Here is a 17,787-nt window from a genome sequence, read left to right on the forward strand (position 1 = left end):
TCTGCTGGCTTCTCTTCCTTGCTCACAGCCGCCTGGATCTGCTTGCTTGCCCTGCCCAGGAGCTGTCCTCCAGCTGAGATGGAGAGGCACACTGGTGCACCATCAGAAACAGAAGCAGTTTCCAAGGTTCTTTTAAACCTGCTGAGCTCTAAATGCACATCAGGGCTGTTTGGGCAGCTGCACATACCCGACATGTTCAAAAGAAGAAAATGTGGAGTCAGAAGGAGATGAAATGCAAGCACAGTTTGGACTTTAGAATTCAAATGGACTTTGGAATCATAAATTTGTCCTAATAGATATTGCATCTGAAATAGAATATTATTTACGCTTTGTTTGACTGCTGGCGTGTTTATTGCAGTGTTAGAAATCAAAGTGCATTTTCTAGCTCTTGCTCCCTGAAGAAGTGAAGGGCGGCAACAACCACCACGGGAGTGTGGGGTGCCAGCTGCCAAGGGGACCTCAGATCATTGACTCTCCATGGACATATGAAGCCTGAGAGCTCCCAAGCAAGGGGGAGACCATTGTGCCCATCCAGTGATTCTGAGGTGAGACAACCAGCAGGTAATTCTTGCATAATGGAGGAGAAGCCATGCTGGTGGTGGGTTGAGAGTGAAGGAGGAGATTCAGCTTCTACTTACAAGGGCTGTGCTTGGAGCCCTCTACCAGTGAATGCCCTTAATTTTGTCTGAGTTGGGGATAGACATTCAGCTAAGAAATGGTGCCTTGAGGGTTGAAGGATGTCTAAAAGGCAAACTGGAAGTCAGAGGATGGGGAGTTGGCAGTGGATGCACAGGTCAAGAGAGGATTCAGTGAGAGGAGGGAGTACAGCCTAGGAGGAGCTATGAACAGGGGACTTGTGAAGATTGTAATATCCAAAGCTCTGTCTCATTCACTGTACCCACTTGGTCTAGTGCGGAGGTGGCCAAACTGTGGTTCGGGAGCCACATGTGGCTCTTTCTTTGCAGCCTTCACCACCATCTCGTAGGCTTCCATAAATGTCCTATAAGATGCTGCTTAATCACAAGGATGCCTCAGATTGCATTGCCAGGTTCTCCCAGGTCACTGGCAGGGGTGGGGGTGGGGATGCAAGCTCAAGGTTAAGAAATTCCCTGAGATTTGGGGTGGAGCCTGGGGAGGACAGGAACCTCTTTTCTGCAGGGGAACTGATCTCTGTTGCTGGAGGTGAGCTGTAATTCCAAGGCAGCCCAGGTCCCACCTGGAGGTTAGCATCCCAATGAATTAACAAAAACTTGTGTCAACCCAGGTATGTGCCTGAGATGTGAGAATGGGCACTTTCCTATATGTCACATTGCTAGAAAGTGTTGGGAAAATATTCAGAATGGAATGTATGCAGCGGTTGATCCAGAACCATTGCAATTTCTAATGTTTTGTTAGACTAGCCACACCGTGTTGCCTAAAAACCACTAATATACCCTGTGGCAGTTACTTGTAAAGATGAACAAGAAGAGTCTGTTTTTATACCCCACTTTTCTTTACCCTAAGGAGCCTCAAAGCTGCTTACAATCACTTTTCCCTTAGTTTCCCCAGAACAGGCACATATTGTGAGATGGGAGGGGCTGAGAGAACTGTAATTAGCCCAAGGTCACCCAGCAAGCTTCATGTGGAGAAGTAGGGGGGACTCAAACCCGGTACTCCAGATTAGAGTCTGCTACTTATAACCACTACTCCACACTGGCAGCCAGAATGCTCTTTGCTAAAAATTGGAAGCAGCAATCTGCCAAAGTTTGAGTTCTAGTTATGCAAAATTTGGTTTATTATGCTAATAGCCAAGACAGGAATGCTTTAAGAAGACTATGTAAAGAAGACAGAGGCACAGAAATGGTTTATTCAATGGTGGTTTCCTTTAATAAGATGCTGGCATGGGTTGTTTCCTACAACAGAATCAAGGGAAGAAGTGCTGAACTGCCATTAAGATTTTATTTTTTTGTAGAGATATAGATTTTGTGAGAGTTTTCTGCTAGATTTCATGGAAGTTTTTGTCTATATTGTAAGATGCATGTTCTTTTTTCATTAATGAACAGCTTAGGTATTAATTTAAAAAAAACCCCTTAAGTCGCTAAATTAAAAGAACATTGTGTGATAAATAAAAACAGACTAAAATCTTGATATAGCTAAAATCCACAGCAGTGTCTACCTTCTTCTGAAAAGGCTCCTGGCAGCCAGCAGTTTCTGGTTGTAGGAAACCTCTTTGGCACAGGAAGTTCTTTACCTGCCAGCAAAAATGAGCTGAAAGTGTGGCCAGGTGGCTCTCCCGGGGAATAAAGTTCCATGAAGTCTGAGTCACATCAGAAAGGATATTACATGGACCCTTCATTTGTTTAAAGATGTGTTTGCCACCAGGAAAGCAGCCCCATGGTGCAGAGTGGTAAAGCTGCACTACTGAAGTTCTGCTCATGCCCTGAGTTCGATCCTGGCGGAAGCTGGTTCAGGTGCCTGCTCAAGGTTGACTCAGCCTTCCATCCTTCCGCGGTCAGTCAAATGACTTCCCAGCTTGCTGCGGGGGGTGGTGGTGGTGGAGTGTAGATGACTGGGGAAGGCAATTGCAAGCTACCCATTAAAAAAGTTTGCCATGAAAATGTCACCCCAGAGTCAAAAACAACTGGTGTTTACCCAGGGGACTACCTTTACCTTTTTATGCAACCAGCTGTGGAGTCTTGTGAGCAAATATTCAACTTCGTAAGCTACTGATGTTAAAAGCTGTAAGCAAATAATTTATCTACTGCATAAATTGGTTTGCTCTGGGGCCATTTTTTCTGAGCTAAGAAAAATGTGTGAGCCAGAGGTCTGAAAAACTGTGAGCTAGCTCACACTCACTCAGCTTAGAGGGAACACTGGTCTCAACTTTCAGACTCTTTAGGCAGTGGACAACTTACATAGTGTGAGCAGTAACAATAAAACCTATTTCAAAACAAACCCAACATGGCAATAGACTAAAATGCAAAGCCTTCTTTCTAGGTCATTCCTGTTCTCTTATGTTCTTATAAGGGTGATTAACACATGGAATTCACTGCCACAGGAGGTGGTGGCAGCTACAAGCATAGATAGCTTCAAGAGGGGATTGGATTAACATATGGAGCAGAGGTCCATCAGTGGCTATTAGCCACAGTGTATTGTTGGAACTCTCTGTCTGGGGCAGGGATGCTCTGCATTCTTGGAACTTATGGGGAACAACAGTTGGGAGGGTTTCTAGTGTTCTGGCCACACTGATGGACCTCCTGATGGCACTTGTGGGTTTTTTGCCACTGTGTGACACAGAGTATTGGACTGAATGGGCCATTGGCATGATCCAACATGGCTTCTCTGTTGTTCTTGTTCTTATGCTGCCCTTTTACAGATCTGACAAGCTGCTGCCCTTCCTATCACCCAAGCCACTGAGAATCCAGCCCTCATGGCCTCAGCTCCACCATCCACAGAGATAGAGCAGGAGGCCAACTGCCCCATCTGCCTGGAGTTCCTGATGGACCCCGTGGTCCTGGACTGTGGGCACAGCTTCTGCCAGGCCTGCATCACCGACTACTGTGAGAAATGGGAGACTCTGGGAGACTTGGAGTGTCCTGTCTGCAAATTCAAGTTCCAGAAAGGGGCTTTCCGCCGAAACTGGCAGCTGAGAAACATAGTAAAAAAAATTAAACTAATGTCAGAAAGTTCAAGAAAAGGTCTTTGCTTGAGACACCAGGAAAAACTCCACTTCTTCTGCAAAGAGGATGAAAAATTGGTGTGTGCTGTCTGTGAGCGACTCCCAGAACACAAAGGACACACAATACTTCCCCTGGAAGTGGCTGCTCAGAAATACAAGGTAGGAACTCATCTGGATCCTTGCTGGTGGAATTCCATCATTCTCTGGAGAAGATGGGCTTTCCTCCCAGCATAGCGGAAGAGGAGCTCTCCCTCCAGGGCTGGTGCTTGCAACTGTAAGGAGATTGAAGATACCAATTGTGGGTTTTTCTCCTTTTTATGATGAGTGTTTGGGCCATACTGAGAACAAAATTAAGACCAACCCAGTTTCTCTGTTTAATCAAGATGGTTTTATTACTACAAGTTATAAAGATTTATTTACTCTGCTTAGTAGGGTACACTCTTCTGTGCCAGTCTTTGCAGAGCAACAGGATATAGCAACAAGAAGACTCAAAGATTTGTTTGGACCAACATGAAGTTTTAGAAGAGGAAAGGCAGAGGGAGGCAACAGTAGTCAAAGGATGAATAAAAATGGGTGGAGCGAGGGAAAAGGCAACAGCTAGATATTAGGGGTACTCATCATGGGGATATTTGGTTAATGTAGCAGAGTTTGCCCAGACACAGAATGGGATGCAGAGTGCAGTAAATACATCTCCCAAGAAGTATATGGCAAAAAAGTAAACTTACATTTATTCAAGTAGATCCACATTCAGCTTGCAGTCAAAAGAAGAGATAGAAACTTAATCTAGAGAGTACTTTCCCTTCCTCAAATGGCCAGCCTGTCTGGCATCATGTGTGTGAGAATATGAGGGCACTGTATTTACAGGAGAGGCCTCTTGATACATTGGTCTCTGTGGAAGCCCATGTGTAGCCAGCCTGCAGCTCATTTTCTCCAATAGTCTAGTTTTTATCTCTTTCTTTCCTTGCACCCAGCTCAGCCAGATCTTGCAAAGCAGCAGTTCTGGTATTGCAGTGTCACACGCTGGAGAGCAGGCAAGGGGGAAGTCCAAGTCCAGTCCAAGTCAGAGCCAGAGGAGCGTTGAAGGAACCAGTACCGAGTCCAAATTGCAGTTTTAAAGCAGGATCGTACAATCCAGGAGTCAGGAAACCGGGAAGTCAGAGCAGGAACAGAGCCAAGGAACTGGAGCTGGAGTAGTCACAAGTCACCGGATGGACTTGTTGTTTCCACAGAGCATGCAACTCAAAGCAGGAACTTAGATAGCCCGCCGCTGCTGTTTCCAATTAGCAGGCAGTTGGGCCAGCCTGGTGTCTGCTAAAACTCTGGGCTGAGAGAACGTCTTGCCCGCATTTTGGCCTCTTTCCTTCAGATCGCTGAGTCCTGATGGAGCCTTTCCCGTACTCGAGCATGGCAAGGTGGTTAACTGGGATGTGTGTCTACCTGTTGTTGTTCCTCATCAGCTGTAGAGCCAGGTGCTGAGAACCTGCGGGCAGCGGCAGTGAATCAGTCAAGTTGTGAGAGGAGCCAGCTGTTGGCTCCGCTGGGTTTGCTAACCCTGTTGGCTCTGCCTGGGCAGTCCCCTTGTCAGAGCCCATGACATACAGTAAGATAAACAACTCCCCCCCCCACTTTCCCACACACTTCTCATTCAGGTTTTCCATCTCCCTTCACCTAATGTTTCCATGTACCCCTCCCCCTTTATTTTCACTTCTTGACCTCAAGACCTTTTCATCCCTATCCTGCTTGGCGACAGAATGTATTTAAAAGCAGTATAGTGGCAAACTTTTGCTGATATTATGAATGGCACTGGGTTTGCTGGGCACATTTGCACTAGTGCTGCTGAGGTTCCATCCCCCCTTCTTGGACTGCGATTCTGTGCTTGACATCAGCTGGCATTGCCACAACAGCACTGGGTTCTGCTGGGCACTCTGATTGCACTAGTACTGCTGGGTACTCTGTACATCGCTTTGGTTCTACTAGGCTTGCAAAACTGTGGCCCCTCCCTTCAGTTTCTACTGCAGAGATGATCTGGCTTGACGTAGTCCTTTGGAAACTGTGAAGGACGGGGGCAGATTCTTTGGGCATAGTGTGCTTCTTAACATCCAGTATGATGAGTCACATCAGAAAGGGTATTACATTGGACACTTCATTCGTTTAAAGATGTGTGATGCTTTGGCTAGTTAGCTAGTTAGTTAAAATTAGTACAAAGGCAGACTCCTAGCTCTCAAAAATGTCTTGTAAATGTCTGAGATTGTCAGGTCTTGGGTTTCAAAAAGGAGAACAGAAGCCCACCCGAGTGCCTGCTCAGAACACGAGTGGCGTGACAGAATTCTGTTTTGCTGTCAGGTCACAGCTGGCTTATGGACACCCTGTAAGCTTTTCAAGGCAAGAGAGGTTGGGAGGTGGTTTGCCTGCCACTGCCTGCCTCCAGGTCGGCCCTGCTGATCAGGCTGTCCTGGGACTAACCAGGTCAGGGGTAGGCTGAGAGTCATGAGAGTGGTCCAAGGTCACCCAGCGAGCTTCCACGGCAGGACTGGGGGTTCAAACCTGGATTTCCCAGATCTTAGTCCAGCACTTTAAGCATTACAGCACACAGGCTCTCCTGATGGAATAGCATGCTGGAATTTGATTTTTCTTTTAACTAACATGGTTATATATATGAATTTAAATAAAAGGAAAATTTCACTGTCTTCTTCTCTTTCCTGGCCACTGAAAGAAAGCTTGGGTCCAGTGGCACCTCTGAGACAAAACTCTGTTCTGCTGCTTCAAACCAACACAGCTACCCTCCTGAATCTATTTTCTGGACATTATTGTTATTTGTTTCATTTCATGGTGATCACTGAAAATAATTTTGTCCTATAGAGGAGGGGTCCTGTCTTGGGTAGCCCCAGCCTAGCCTGATCTCCTCAGATCTGAGGAGCAAAGCAGGGCCAAAATGACGACAGGCAATGGCAAGCCACCTATGAAGGTCCCTTGCCTTGACAACCCTGCAGGGTCACCATAAGTTAGCTGTGATTTGACAACAACAAACAATAGAGGAAGGGGGTGTTAAAGATCGTCTGCATTGGTCGCCAAATAGGCTAGGTCTGCCACTGCACCTGACTAGACACTAAACTCCTCAAAACGTAGCGCATTTTACGCTGTAAACAAATCATAGGTGTAAGTGTACGTGATGCTTGTCCTTCCAACTGGCCTGAAGAAAACTGTCATGTCCCTTTAATAACTTGTTTACCACCCATTCTGGGAATCCATGTGGGAATCATCCCTGGGCTATGCAGAGCACACCCTCCTTTTTAGACCAAAGAAACAGGAGGCGGGAACACAGTCTTGATGTGTGCTTGTGGTAGACTTATCAGGTCGCAACTTCCAAACCCCACTGCTCTGGCCTCACTGTATGAAGCCCTGGAAGCAAAACGGGGGTGGGGGGAGGGAATGTCAGCATGCAGTCTGTTTGCAGTCTCCACTCTCCAAATATTCTCACTCCACCAGTACTCTGGGCCCAAGTTGGGGCATGACAGCGCCTCTTTGCTGCCTCCTTCCTGGAGTGTTAACGCAATTCGGTGATATCTTGGCTACAAATAATGGCTTTGAATGCAAGAAATATCCAACCCATGGCTAGGGTGGAGTAAACCTTAAAAAAAGAACACATTTCAATTTTGGTTCTCCCCCCTCTCTGCAGGATCAGTTCCGCAACTGTCTGGAGATCCTGGAAAAGGAGAGAGAGAGAATTGTGGCGTATAAAGGAGACATTGAGAGGGAAAGCCAAGACTTGCTTGTAAGTGTCACTGTGGCTGGGGAATGAACAGAGTCCAAAGAGCAGAAATGTCAGCTCACGAGGCAGCCCCCTCCCCTTCAGTTGGGAAGTGGAGTTTCCCTAATCACAGCCCAACAACATGGCCCCACTGCCTTTCCATTACCTAAATGACAAAACATTGAGACTCAGTAAGTGCTGAAGATTAAATAAGAGAATAAAAATTCAGATTTTTAATCCATCCCCCAGGCCAGACCTCACAACTATATTAAATATAATTTCTATTTGTTAGATTATATTTATTTGTATTTGTTTAGCACTACATAGCAGCTGAGTGCACCCAGGGCCGGCCGGCCTGCCCACTAGGCAGACTAAACATTTGCCTAGGGTGCTGGTAGGGTGGGGGTGCCAAAATCAGCCCTCACTCCTATCCCCTAGACAAATTCCTATTTGCCTCCCCCTTCGTCCCTCCTAGTTTTAATGCCCCGGTGAAGCACCGCTCTCCAGGGGTTCTTTCAAGGCCGCCTCCCGCCATTTAGCTGATTGGCGGGTAAAGCAGCGCAGAGACTGGCTGCTCACCAGGATCAGCGCTGGGGCAGTGGCGGTGGGAAGGACAAGGAGCCACTGAAACGGCAGCCACTGCTGGCTGCCGCCTCCCCACTTCCTCCCTGGATAGTGTGGGGAGGAGCAGTGGCGGCAGCTGCTTTTTCAGCGGCTCCTCGTCCTTCCTGCCTCAGCATTGCTTTACCCGCCAATCAGCTGAATGGCGGGAGGCAGCCTTGAAAGAGACCTAGGAGCACAGCACTTCACACTTCACCCAGGCGTTAAAATTGGGGGCGCAGCACAGGAGCTATGGCTGGCTCTGAGTGCACCAGTGAAAAAGTTAAGGGCATGAGAGTTATGAGAAAAATCTGTAGGGTGTCCCCTTCCCTTGGTACCCTAGGCGTGTATTTCTTTTGCTTAATGGTTAATCCAGAACTGACACAGGGCCACAGAATTCACCCTCCAAAGCATGTTTTCTCCAGGGGAACCAATCTCTGTAGTCTGGAAATGAGCAATTCCAGGGGCTCCCCAGGCCCCACCTGGAGGCTGGCATCCCTAGATGCACGGCATGCTCCGTATTCAGCAGAACAGGCCCCAAAGGCAGCTCTTAGGTAGGTGTAACATTGCAATTCTAAGCAGAGGTATTACCTGGGTGGTGAGTCTGGGGATGCTGTGGAACTGCACGCTCTTGTGCCTCGGGAGCTCCTTGCCCTCCAGTGCCCTAGATGTTTTGTTTCAAGCAGCATCAGTTGACTTTCCAAGGCACTCTTTGCTGTAGAGAGGATCATAGGGAGAAGAACATACGTGTTCAGGCCCCATATGTGTAAATGCACCAGCAAGCAACCTGGGAGGAGTCTCTGCCTCCTCCCCTATGCTTGCTGCAAATGTTGATAGGAGCCCAGCGATGCTGAATTGGGCCAAGTGGGGTTAAGCCATCGCAGATTCTAAGGTGGGGAAAGTACCTGGGATACTGAGTAGTGTGTAGTTCCCCCCTCCCCTGCAATTTTTCCCTGCCCAAAATGCAGCCAGGAAAGCTGCAGTTTACATTGGAAGACGAAGCAAGGTGAAGGGGCTTCTGTGCTCTTTTGCCCCCAGTGGGGCTTCTACTCAAATAGTATATCATCCCCTAATATGGATTGGGGGAGTCAACCTATGAAGGGTGTTCTAGTGGGGGAACAAACGGACTGAAGCCCCCCCTTCTTTTCTCTGGGTCTTGTGCTGCAGACTGAATCCTCTGTGGCTGAAAGAACCCCTCCGGGAGTTGGAGGGAGATCCTTGTGTTCTTTGGCCCTGAGGCTGGGCCTGGTGGATCTTCCGCTTTCCCTGCTGAGTGTTAATTGTGATCTCTGAAAGGCCAAAGTGCTCTTCTCATAGGAGGCTCTTCCCACTGCAGAGACCAGCTGTGTTCCTGACACTGGACCGATTTTCTTCTCTTTCCATTTCAGGAACAAACCCAAGGAGAGAAGCAAGAGGCAGTAGCAAAGTTCAGGCAACTGCACATGTTTCTGGAGGAACAAGAGAAGCTTTTGCTGGCCCAGATGGAAGAGGTGGAGATGGAGGTGGCAAAGAAAAGGGACCAGCACCTGGCCGCACTCTCTGAGGCCCTCTCCTCTCTCAAAAGCCTCATCCGGGAGATGGAAGAGAAGTGTCAGCAGCCAGCCAGTGATCTCCTGCAGGTGAGGGGGTGGCAGGAACAGGCAGGGTCCCCTAGGGGAAAAGGCTGGCTCCAAATCTTCTCTGTGCCTCCTTTGCTCAGCAGAAAAGCAAACAAGGCTAGTTTATGTTGCTAGGAAGTTTTCATCTCTGCATGTGAGCTGTTTTCCTCTCTGTCCTTTTGCATCTCCAGCCAGGGGCAGACTGGACAAAAGCAGGGTCTCTGTGAAACCTCCCCACCCCTGGAGTGAGGATTCCATGCAAGGTTTTTCACAGTACATTTTAAAAGGAGGATGTCTGCGGGGCAGGGAACGTGGCTTATGGTGGCTGCTTGCAGATGTGCGTTCCAAATGCACACAGACACACAACAGGTGGTTACAGGAATGGCATCCCCACACCTGTTCCTGCCACCGCTGAGCTTGCTTCTGCCTGCCCTTCAATCTGTGCAGATACGATGGCATTGATGGCTAGACCCTCCCTTCCCTTTTGTTGTTGAGCCATCTTGCAGGGAAACTCCTGCAAGCTGGCTCAGCAATGTAGCAGGGAAAAGGGAGGCAGTCTTGCAGTGATGCAAGGCTGATGGAAGAAACGTTGCTAGGAATGCCTTTGCATCTGCAGGTGGCCAGAAGGGGTACACAGCCCTCCAGCCTTCCATGTGAAGAAAAATCTCTGTGAACATTATCGTCATTAAGTTGTCAGAGCAGATCACACCGTTCCAAAATGGCTCCACTTTGTCTGCTGGTATTAACCTCACAGAGATTTTTCTTCCACTTTATGAAGATATACCCCAGTCTTTGAGTGAAGTCTGCTAGCTGGACACAAGCAAAATGCCAGAGGGTAGAATCTTCCAGAGGGGTCTTCCTGGTATGATCTTTTAGCAAGCACTGAGAGCCAGTTTGGTGTAGTGGTTTAGTGCGTGGACTCTTATCTGGGAAAACCGGGTTTGATTCCCCACTCCTCCATTTGCCGCAGCTGGAATGGCCTTGGGTTAGCCATAGCTATTGCAGAAGGTTGTCCTTGAAAGGGCAGCTCCTATGAGAGCCCACTCAGGTCCACCCACCTCACAGGGTGTCTGTTGTGGGGGAGGAAGGTAAAGGAGATTGTGACCGCTCTGAGACTCTGAGTGGAGGGCGGGATATAAATCCAATATCTTCTTCTTTTCTTTTTCTCTCTGCCATTTTTCCTCAGGATGCCAGAAGCACCTTGCAGAAGTAAGTAGGCCTTCAGCATTAACCTTCATAATGTTGGGATTGGACTGTGTAGCCTGTGAAGAACAGAGTCCTTCAGCAAGAAGAAAGCAGACCCTGTTCAGGCCTCAAATGCCACTCTGGGAGAGGGAGGGCTCCTGCCTTCTCTTCCTCATGCCAAGACAGATTTGGGCAGAGGATTTCCCTGTTTTTGTTGTTCCACATGCACAAACACAGCACAAGGAGCAGGAAAAATGGACAATTAATTTCTGCAGTGCTATTTAGTGCACAAAACCAGCTGTATTGTTTTGTGGTAGCCATTCTCTGCAGTTGCTGTGTCGAACCCAGGTCCAGTTCTTAACAAAGCAGGAGCTACACTGAGGTGAACATTTCTCTTCAAAGGTGGCCCCATAGCCAGAAAATTTTAGGTGGGGGGTCCCACCGAATTAAATTTCAGATGGAGGGGCCCACCGCTCTGGCGGCCCCCCACACCTCCGGAGTGCTTTCCCCTTCCCTCCCACCCACCGACAGACCGAAGCCCTGGAAAGGTGGGACTCTTTTCAAGCTGCAGCCTCCCCCCATCTGCTGATCAGCGGGAAAAGCAGCAATGGGGAGGAAGTGGGGAGGAGGCAGCTGCTGGCCTCTGCGCTGCTTTTCCTGTGTGTTGGTGGGAGGGAGGGGGGAAGCACCACAGAGTGGGGTAGGGGCCTCCAGAGTGGCGGGGAGATCAGTGGCTGCCAGAGCAGCAGCCACAGAGAGAGCAGGGGCTGCAAAAGCACTGGGGAGAGCCGGGTCACCAGGAGGGCCATACAGGTGGAGGGTGGGGTTGGGTGGAGGGGCCAGGCCCCCCATGGCTACAGGCCTGTCCAAAGGGCCCCCCCCCCTAATCTTTCAGTGTTTTCAGCATCAGCCTGGGTCTCTCTTGGCTTTCTGGCAGTTCCTTCCTCTACTTCTTTCATCCATTGGGACAGGGGAGATTCTGAACTGGATGGATAGCACCTTAATGGGATTTTCTCCAGGTATGAAGAAAAGGAGTCATTTGAGAATCCAGTGGATTTCCCACTTGCCCTGAAGTGGCACATCTGGTACTTCTCACATTTCAATCCCCCTTTGGAGGTCATCAAGAGCCAATTCAAAGGTAATGAAGAAACACTGCAAGAGTTTCAAACTGGACATTAGAGTGGGCCTGATGTTCCAGGATGGTTATATTGTTAACAGTAACAGACCCAGGAACATGGGACGTTTATGTATCAGTTCAGAAGGCCATTTTAATTCACCATGTAAAGTTTTCTGATCAGAATTCTGCCATAACTTCAGCTCAGAATTGCATTACGTGGACTTCTCAACGTTATTCTATGTTGATCTCTGATCATTACTGTGACCATGCAAGGGCACATGGTGAGGTAGATGGTCAAGCAAGCACCTGAAATGATAGGAAGGGGGAGGGAAACTGCCCTTCAGGGCATCTGCATTTAATGAAGACAGCCACTGGATCAATTTCAGCCCCCCCCTTCTCTTTACAGTGCTGTCTTTAAAGTAAAGTCAAAAGCCCATTGAAATCAGTGAGTTTGAAGGGTGTAACTCTGCTCAGGATGGCACTGCAGAACCTGTGTCTAGAAATGTCCTGAATTTAGCCAGATTGGACCCTTGGGCTGCAGTCCTTAGGATACTTTCTATGACATGAATCTCAAGTAACTCTAGTGACTTGTAGAAACAAATTTGTGCACAGTCCCGTCCCCCCACCCCGAAATAGCTTCTACTTGACCCTTTAGCTGTAACTCATAAGGAATATGTACTTATGCGCCATCAAGTCACAAATGACTTCTGGCGATTCCACCAAGAGGTGTTCAAGGCAAGTGAGAAACAGAGGCAGTTTGCTATTTCCTTCCTCTGCGGAGCCTTCTTTAGTTTCCTGTCTAAGTACCAACCCAGCTTAGCTTCCAAGATTTGATAATGTTGGGCTATATCATGCTGCCTTCCCTCCCCAAAAGAAAATAGTATTAGCTGATATTTTTGTCCCAAGATTTGTGATAAGTGGAAAGGTCTGCCACTCACTTTCTGTTCCTTTGCTTTCTCAGACACTCTGGATTCTGGACTTCATCTGCAGAAAGGTACATTTTTCTTCATAAACGGGTCAATTGTTTCTAAACTAAAAAGCTTCACCTAACAATTTGTGTTCTTCTGCTTGGTGTTCTCAGAGATAGCACTGCAGAAGAGGGTTACCAAGTCAGTCAGAAAATACCTGGGGACTTTGGGGCTGGGAGACTTTGAGGGTGGAGCCAGGAGACTTTCCTATTCCCTGAAATAAATAAATAAGAATACAGCAGTGCAGTTCCCCTGAATACAGTCTTCATTTCCTCACCCCAAGCAGCTGCATGTTCCCTGTAAACATTCTCTCTCTCTCCCCAAAATAAACAGTTTGCAATCTCACACTTGTGTGGTCTCACTGGGGCAATTTACTCATGAGTTGCTGAAGTTCCAAGTTCTTCAGACTAACACAGGGGAAACCAAAGTTCTAGTTTTCCCCTAACTATGCAAACGACCTCTGAAAAGATTGTAAAACAGAAGTTCTGGGCTCCTGTCGCAGCTACTGGGAGCAACCATATTGTTCTGCCAGCTCACCCCACCCACATTCAACCTGGCTTCTAGATTTAAAGGCACAGACACACCATCTAAAAAGTAAGTCTTTTCAAGCATCTTCTTAAGTCTCCAGAAGTAGAAAGGCATATGGTGGCTGTGGGGCAAGGCTTCCCTCACTGGCCAGCTGACTGAGAGGAGGGGAAGGAGCCTGCAAAAGTGAGGGAAACCCTGCTGGGACCTGGGGATTGGCAAGCCTACTACACAACACTCTTGTTTCTCAAAATCTGACCTCCCTGCCACAGCCAGTTCCTTCTTGCTCTGAGGATGTTGGTAAGGACAAAAGAAAAGGTGCACTCTGAGGAGATGAACTGCCTCTTTTCACCTACTTGCTGCCATATTGAAATGATGGGAGAATGGCTGCCGGGCAAGAGCTTGACTGAGCTCCATAAGAAAAGTCTTGCTGTTCTCCCACCAAAGGTGGCCATTGGGGCATCAGGTTTCCCATCCCAGAGTAGATCATGTCTGATGTTCAGTGGCTCCGTGTTGGTAATTCCAGTCTGGAAGAGGTTCCAACTGGTAATATTGCAGGTCTATTAAAATTCCCACTGAGGATATCAGAACAGGCATTAATTTTTGCAGCAGCTGTGGGGGGGTGGGTTGGGAATATGAATTAAATATTAAGTACCAAGGATATTTCTGTCACTTCTGGCTCTGCCCCTTGTTCAATGTGTAGCAGGGTTTTTCCCTGCTTCCCCACTGCATTCAGGCACCTTCTGGGTTTTCCCAGCTGGCCATAGGAATGCTGGGAAGTTAAACCGAGCTCCACTCTATTGAAACATATTTCAGCACAAAGTTGCAAGGAAAATGTGGAGTGCATTTTCGCTCCGCTGCACGTCTTCTTTGCAGCTTTGATTCCTGCTTCAGCCTGCAAAGGCAAGGCAGCAGGAGCTCGGGAATGGCTGACAACAGGAGGGTGGAGGGGGAGTAAAAGAGCCCCATGGGCCTGACTGAAGCCCTGGGAGGGTTGATTTGGTCTGTGGATGGGGCATATGACACCCCTACCATAAGGTCTCCACATCCACCACTAGCAGATGGGTCAGAGGCTGCATTTTCCTGGCATATAAGTCCAGGGGACTGGATCCCCCTTTGGGTGTTACAGCCCACTCCCTCAGAGGGGCAGAAACCTCAGCATTATCCGGTCCTTCCCTTCCTTAGAGGTGGTCTGTAGGGCTGCAACCTGGAAATTGTTGCACTCATCATTACAGAATTGACAAAATGGGCTCAGCTGAGACTACTTTTGGAAGAAAATGATCCTGTAGCATACCTTTTCAGGCTAGAGTCTGAGATAGCCATGCTGCTATCTTATGTGCCAGATGTGGAGACTTCCCCACCCCGGACCACTGGAGAATGGAAGATTTTTCTCACTGTGCATCTTCCTTGTCGGTGGTCCTAGAGTTGGGCAGTCTCTTCCCATCCAAGGGGGCGAATTCCCTTTCTCAGAAGGCACTTAAGCCAGAGTATGTGTGCTGTATTGACTCTATGGGGCTTCTTTGCCTCAATTTCAGTTTCCTGAACTGGTGGGCGTCTCTTTTGAGTTCTTCACCCTGTTCTCTGTGTGGTTGGTTGGAGGTTTTTTTGGACCATTTTATTGGAGGTCTGATTTCATGTTTGCTCATTTGGAGAGGGAGTTGTGCTGCTTCAGGGCCAGACTGGGGCCTGGGAGAGAAGCCCCTCCCCTCCCGGAATTGCAAGGTTCTGGACTCTCCTGGTCTCCAGGAATGAGCTTCTCCCAGAAGTAGAGACTGCCCCACCCCAGGACCAGCGAGAAGGAAGATTCCTGATAAGGGAGACAAATCTTCTGTTCTTGTGTGTGATTTCTAACCAAAGAAGCCTGTGACTGAAATTGCCATTGCTTTTTTTCTCTCCTTCATAGTTCCCTTTTCAGGATGGGATACGGGAGGAAATAGATGGTGTCCCTGTGGGTGCTTGAAGACAGCTCTGCCTTTTAGAAGGGCAGGAGCAGGCAGGAGAGCCTGATGACCAAGGAGAGGGTGGCAGAGGTGGGAGGAGGCCACGACTGGCAGGAGAAGGAAGCCAACAGGCCAGTGGGTGGAATCCCCCAGCTGATGCCCTCTCACTTCTTGTCTCCTCATTTTCCCTCAACAGCAAATGTGACTCTGGATCCAGACACGGCCAATCCATGGCTCATTCTTTCTGAGGGTCAGAAAAGCGTGCGAATGGGAGAAAAACCTCAAGCTCTGCCCACCAGTCCGGAGAGATTTAAGCAGCATGGTGCTGTGCTGGGCCGTGAGGGATTCACAGGAGGCTGCCATTTCTGGGAAGTCCTTGTGGCAAGTGAAGAAGACTGGTATGTGGGGGTGGCCAGAAGATCTGTGAGGAGAAAGGAATTTTTCATCTTTAGTCCTGAGGAAGGGATCTGGACTGTGGGGAAGCAGTCAGGGATGCTTAGGGCTTATATAGAAAAATATAGCCTCCCCCTGACTGTGACTGGGGAGCTGAAGAGGATCCGAGTGTGCCTGAACTACGCTGGGGGGCGAGTGGCCTTTTTTGATGCTGACCGAGCAGCCCTTCTCTACGAGTTCTCTGGAGCCTCCTTCCATGGAGAGACCCTCCTGCCCTTCTTTTCAGTGTATGGAAAAGCCCACCTCAAAATCTCTTCCTAGGACCTTTTCTTCTCACCAGGACCATCAAGAAGAAAATAGTATTTTTCAATATTCTTCCTTTTTTCAAGGCCTGTAAAGACCTCTCCTGTCTCCAGCCACCAAAATTGACTGGGGTAAAATGGAAATATTTCCCCCTCCATTTCCCAACATTCCTTCCCCCCTTTGTATCTTATTCCTTAAAGTGACAGTAATGCCTTTCCCATTGTAAAAGATACAGGAGAGCTCTGAACAGACCCCCCCCTTGATCTCTCCAGCCTTCGTTCTCCTCAAGCACGAGAGAGGAACTGCTGCAGAGTCTACAGAGGAAGATGAGGTCCTACATGTTTCAGTTACTATTTGGGATTTCCTCTTTTCTTTAATTGGTATTATCTGCTAAGTTTTGCCCTGTGTTCAGCCTGCCTTTTCTGATGGACACTGAAGATCCTGTCCCTGCCAAGGTAGCTGTGTTCAGATATCACTTGTGTTTCAGTTATGCCAGAGACTGAAAAGACGTTATGTTTATATAAAGTGATGTTTTGTTGAAAAGTCTGCTGCTTGAATTCTGCAGTTTTCTTTGGTGGGGGCGGGGGGAGGTGGGTGAAGCCATTTTAGGGTTGCCAAGTCCAATTCAAGAAATATCTGGGGACTTTGGGGGTGGAGCCAGGAGACTTTGGGGGCGGAGCCAGGAACAAGGGTGTGACAAGCATAATTGAACTCCAAGGGAGTTCTGGCCATCACATTTAAAGGGACAGCACACCTTTTAAATTGCCTTCCTTCCATAGGAAACAATGAAGGATAGGGTCACCTTCTTTTGGGGCTCATAGACATGGACCCCCTGGTCCAATCGTTTTGAATCTTGGGGGTTATTTTGGGGAGAGGCACTAGATACTATACTGAAAATTTGGTGCATCTACCTCAAAATACAGCTCCTCCAGAGCCCCCGAAACCTCCAGATCAATTCCGCATTATACCCTATGAGAATCGATCTCCACCTGGGGAATAATGAAGTGCTCAACAGACGTTTCCCTCCCTCCCCACCCCCATCTGGTGACTCTGAAGTGAGGGATTGGCCTCTCTACTCAAGAGTTGCTGCCAACTTCTTCAAAGTAACACAGACACACCATCCCAAGAGGAAGCCTTTCAATCGGAGACTGAAGCCTCCGGAGGTGCAAAGGAACTTGGTCCTCTGGGGGCGGGGCTCCCTCCCCCCCTCCCCCGCTGGCCAGCTGACTGGGAACGGGAAGGAGCCTGGGAAAGCAGAAGAACTCCTGCTGGGACCTGGGGATTGGCATTTCATAACTGCCAGACAAGTCATCAAGGTTGCCATCATTTGCTGACTTGACCCATCCCCAACTCTGCAGTTGGACAGAGAAATCCAGAGGTGGATTTGCATAACCAGGGTCCTGCTGGGCTATGCTTGCATTACGGTTGCTCTTCCTGTTGTTTTTGTGTCTCTTTTCAAACCGTTATAGGCCTTTCACATTCACACAGCCATTTTGCTTTCCTTTGGTGTAGTGGTTAAATGCATGGACTCTAATCTGGGAGAACCAGGTTTGATTCCCCACCCCTCCAAATGCACCTGCTGGAGTGACCCTGGGTCAGTCATAACTCTGTCAGAGCTGTTCCTCTCAAGGGTTCTGTCAGAGTTCTCTCAGCCCCACCTACCTCACAGGGTGTCTGTTGTGGGGAGGGAAGGGAAAGGAGATTGTAAGGCACTCTGAGTGAAGGGAAGGTATAACTCCAGTCTCCTCTTCT

General features: G+C 48.5%; 1 protein-coding gene across 1 annotated transcript; it reads left to right on the plus strand.

Moving 5' to 3' along the window:
* Nucleotides 1–3,409: 3,409 nt before the first annotated feature.
* LOC132571805 (tripartite motif-containing protein 10-like) lies at nt 3,410–16,572 on the plus strand. The gene is made up of 6 exons (XM_060238599.1): nt 3,410–3,817; nt 7,335–7,430; nt 9,395–9,625; nt 10,791–10,813; nt 11,809–11,927; nt 15,536–16,572. The coding sequence occupies exons 1-6, from the start codon at nt 3,410–3,412 to the stop codon at nt 16,051–16,053; spliced, it is 1,395 nt and encodes a 464-aa protein (XP_060094582.1). The 3' UTR covers nt 16,054–16,572.
* The last annotated feature ends 1,215 nt before the right edge of the window (nt 16,573–17,787 follow it).

This window comes from Heteronotia binoei, chromosome 5, assembly GCF_032191835.1.
Source record: "Heteronotia binoei isolate CCM8104 ecotype False Entrance Well chromosome 5, APGP_CSIRO_Hbin_v1, whole genome shotgun sequence".
Taxonomy (NCBI): domain Eukaryota; kingdom Metazoa; phylum Chordata; class Lepidosauria; order Squamata; family Gekkonidae; genus Heteronotia; species Heteronotia binoei.

Bases quoted from the DNA above. Each gene is read 5' to 3' on its own strand.
- LOC132571805 (XM_060238599.1), top strand. From the start codon at position 3,410: ATGGCCTCAGCTCCACCATCCACAGAGATAGAGCAGGAGGCCAACTGC. The intron at 10,814-11,808 runs GTAAGTAGGCCT...GATTTTCTCCAG, and splicing joins GCCAGAAGCACCTTGCAGAA to GTATGAAGAAAAGGAGTCAT. The intron at 11,928-15,535 runs GTAATGAAGAAA...TTCCCTCAACAG, and splicing joins CATCAAGAGCCAATTCAAAG to CAAATGTGACTCTGGATCCA.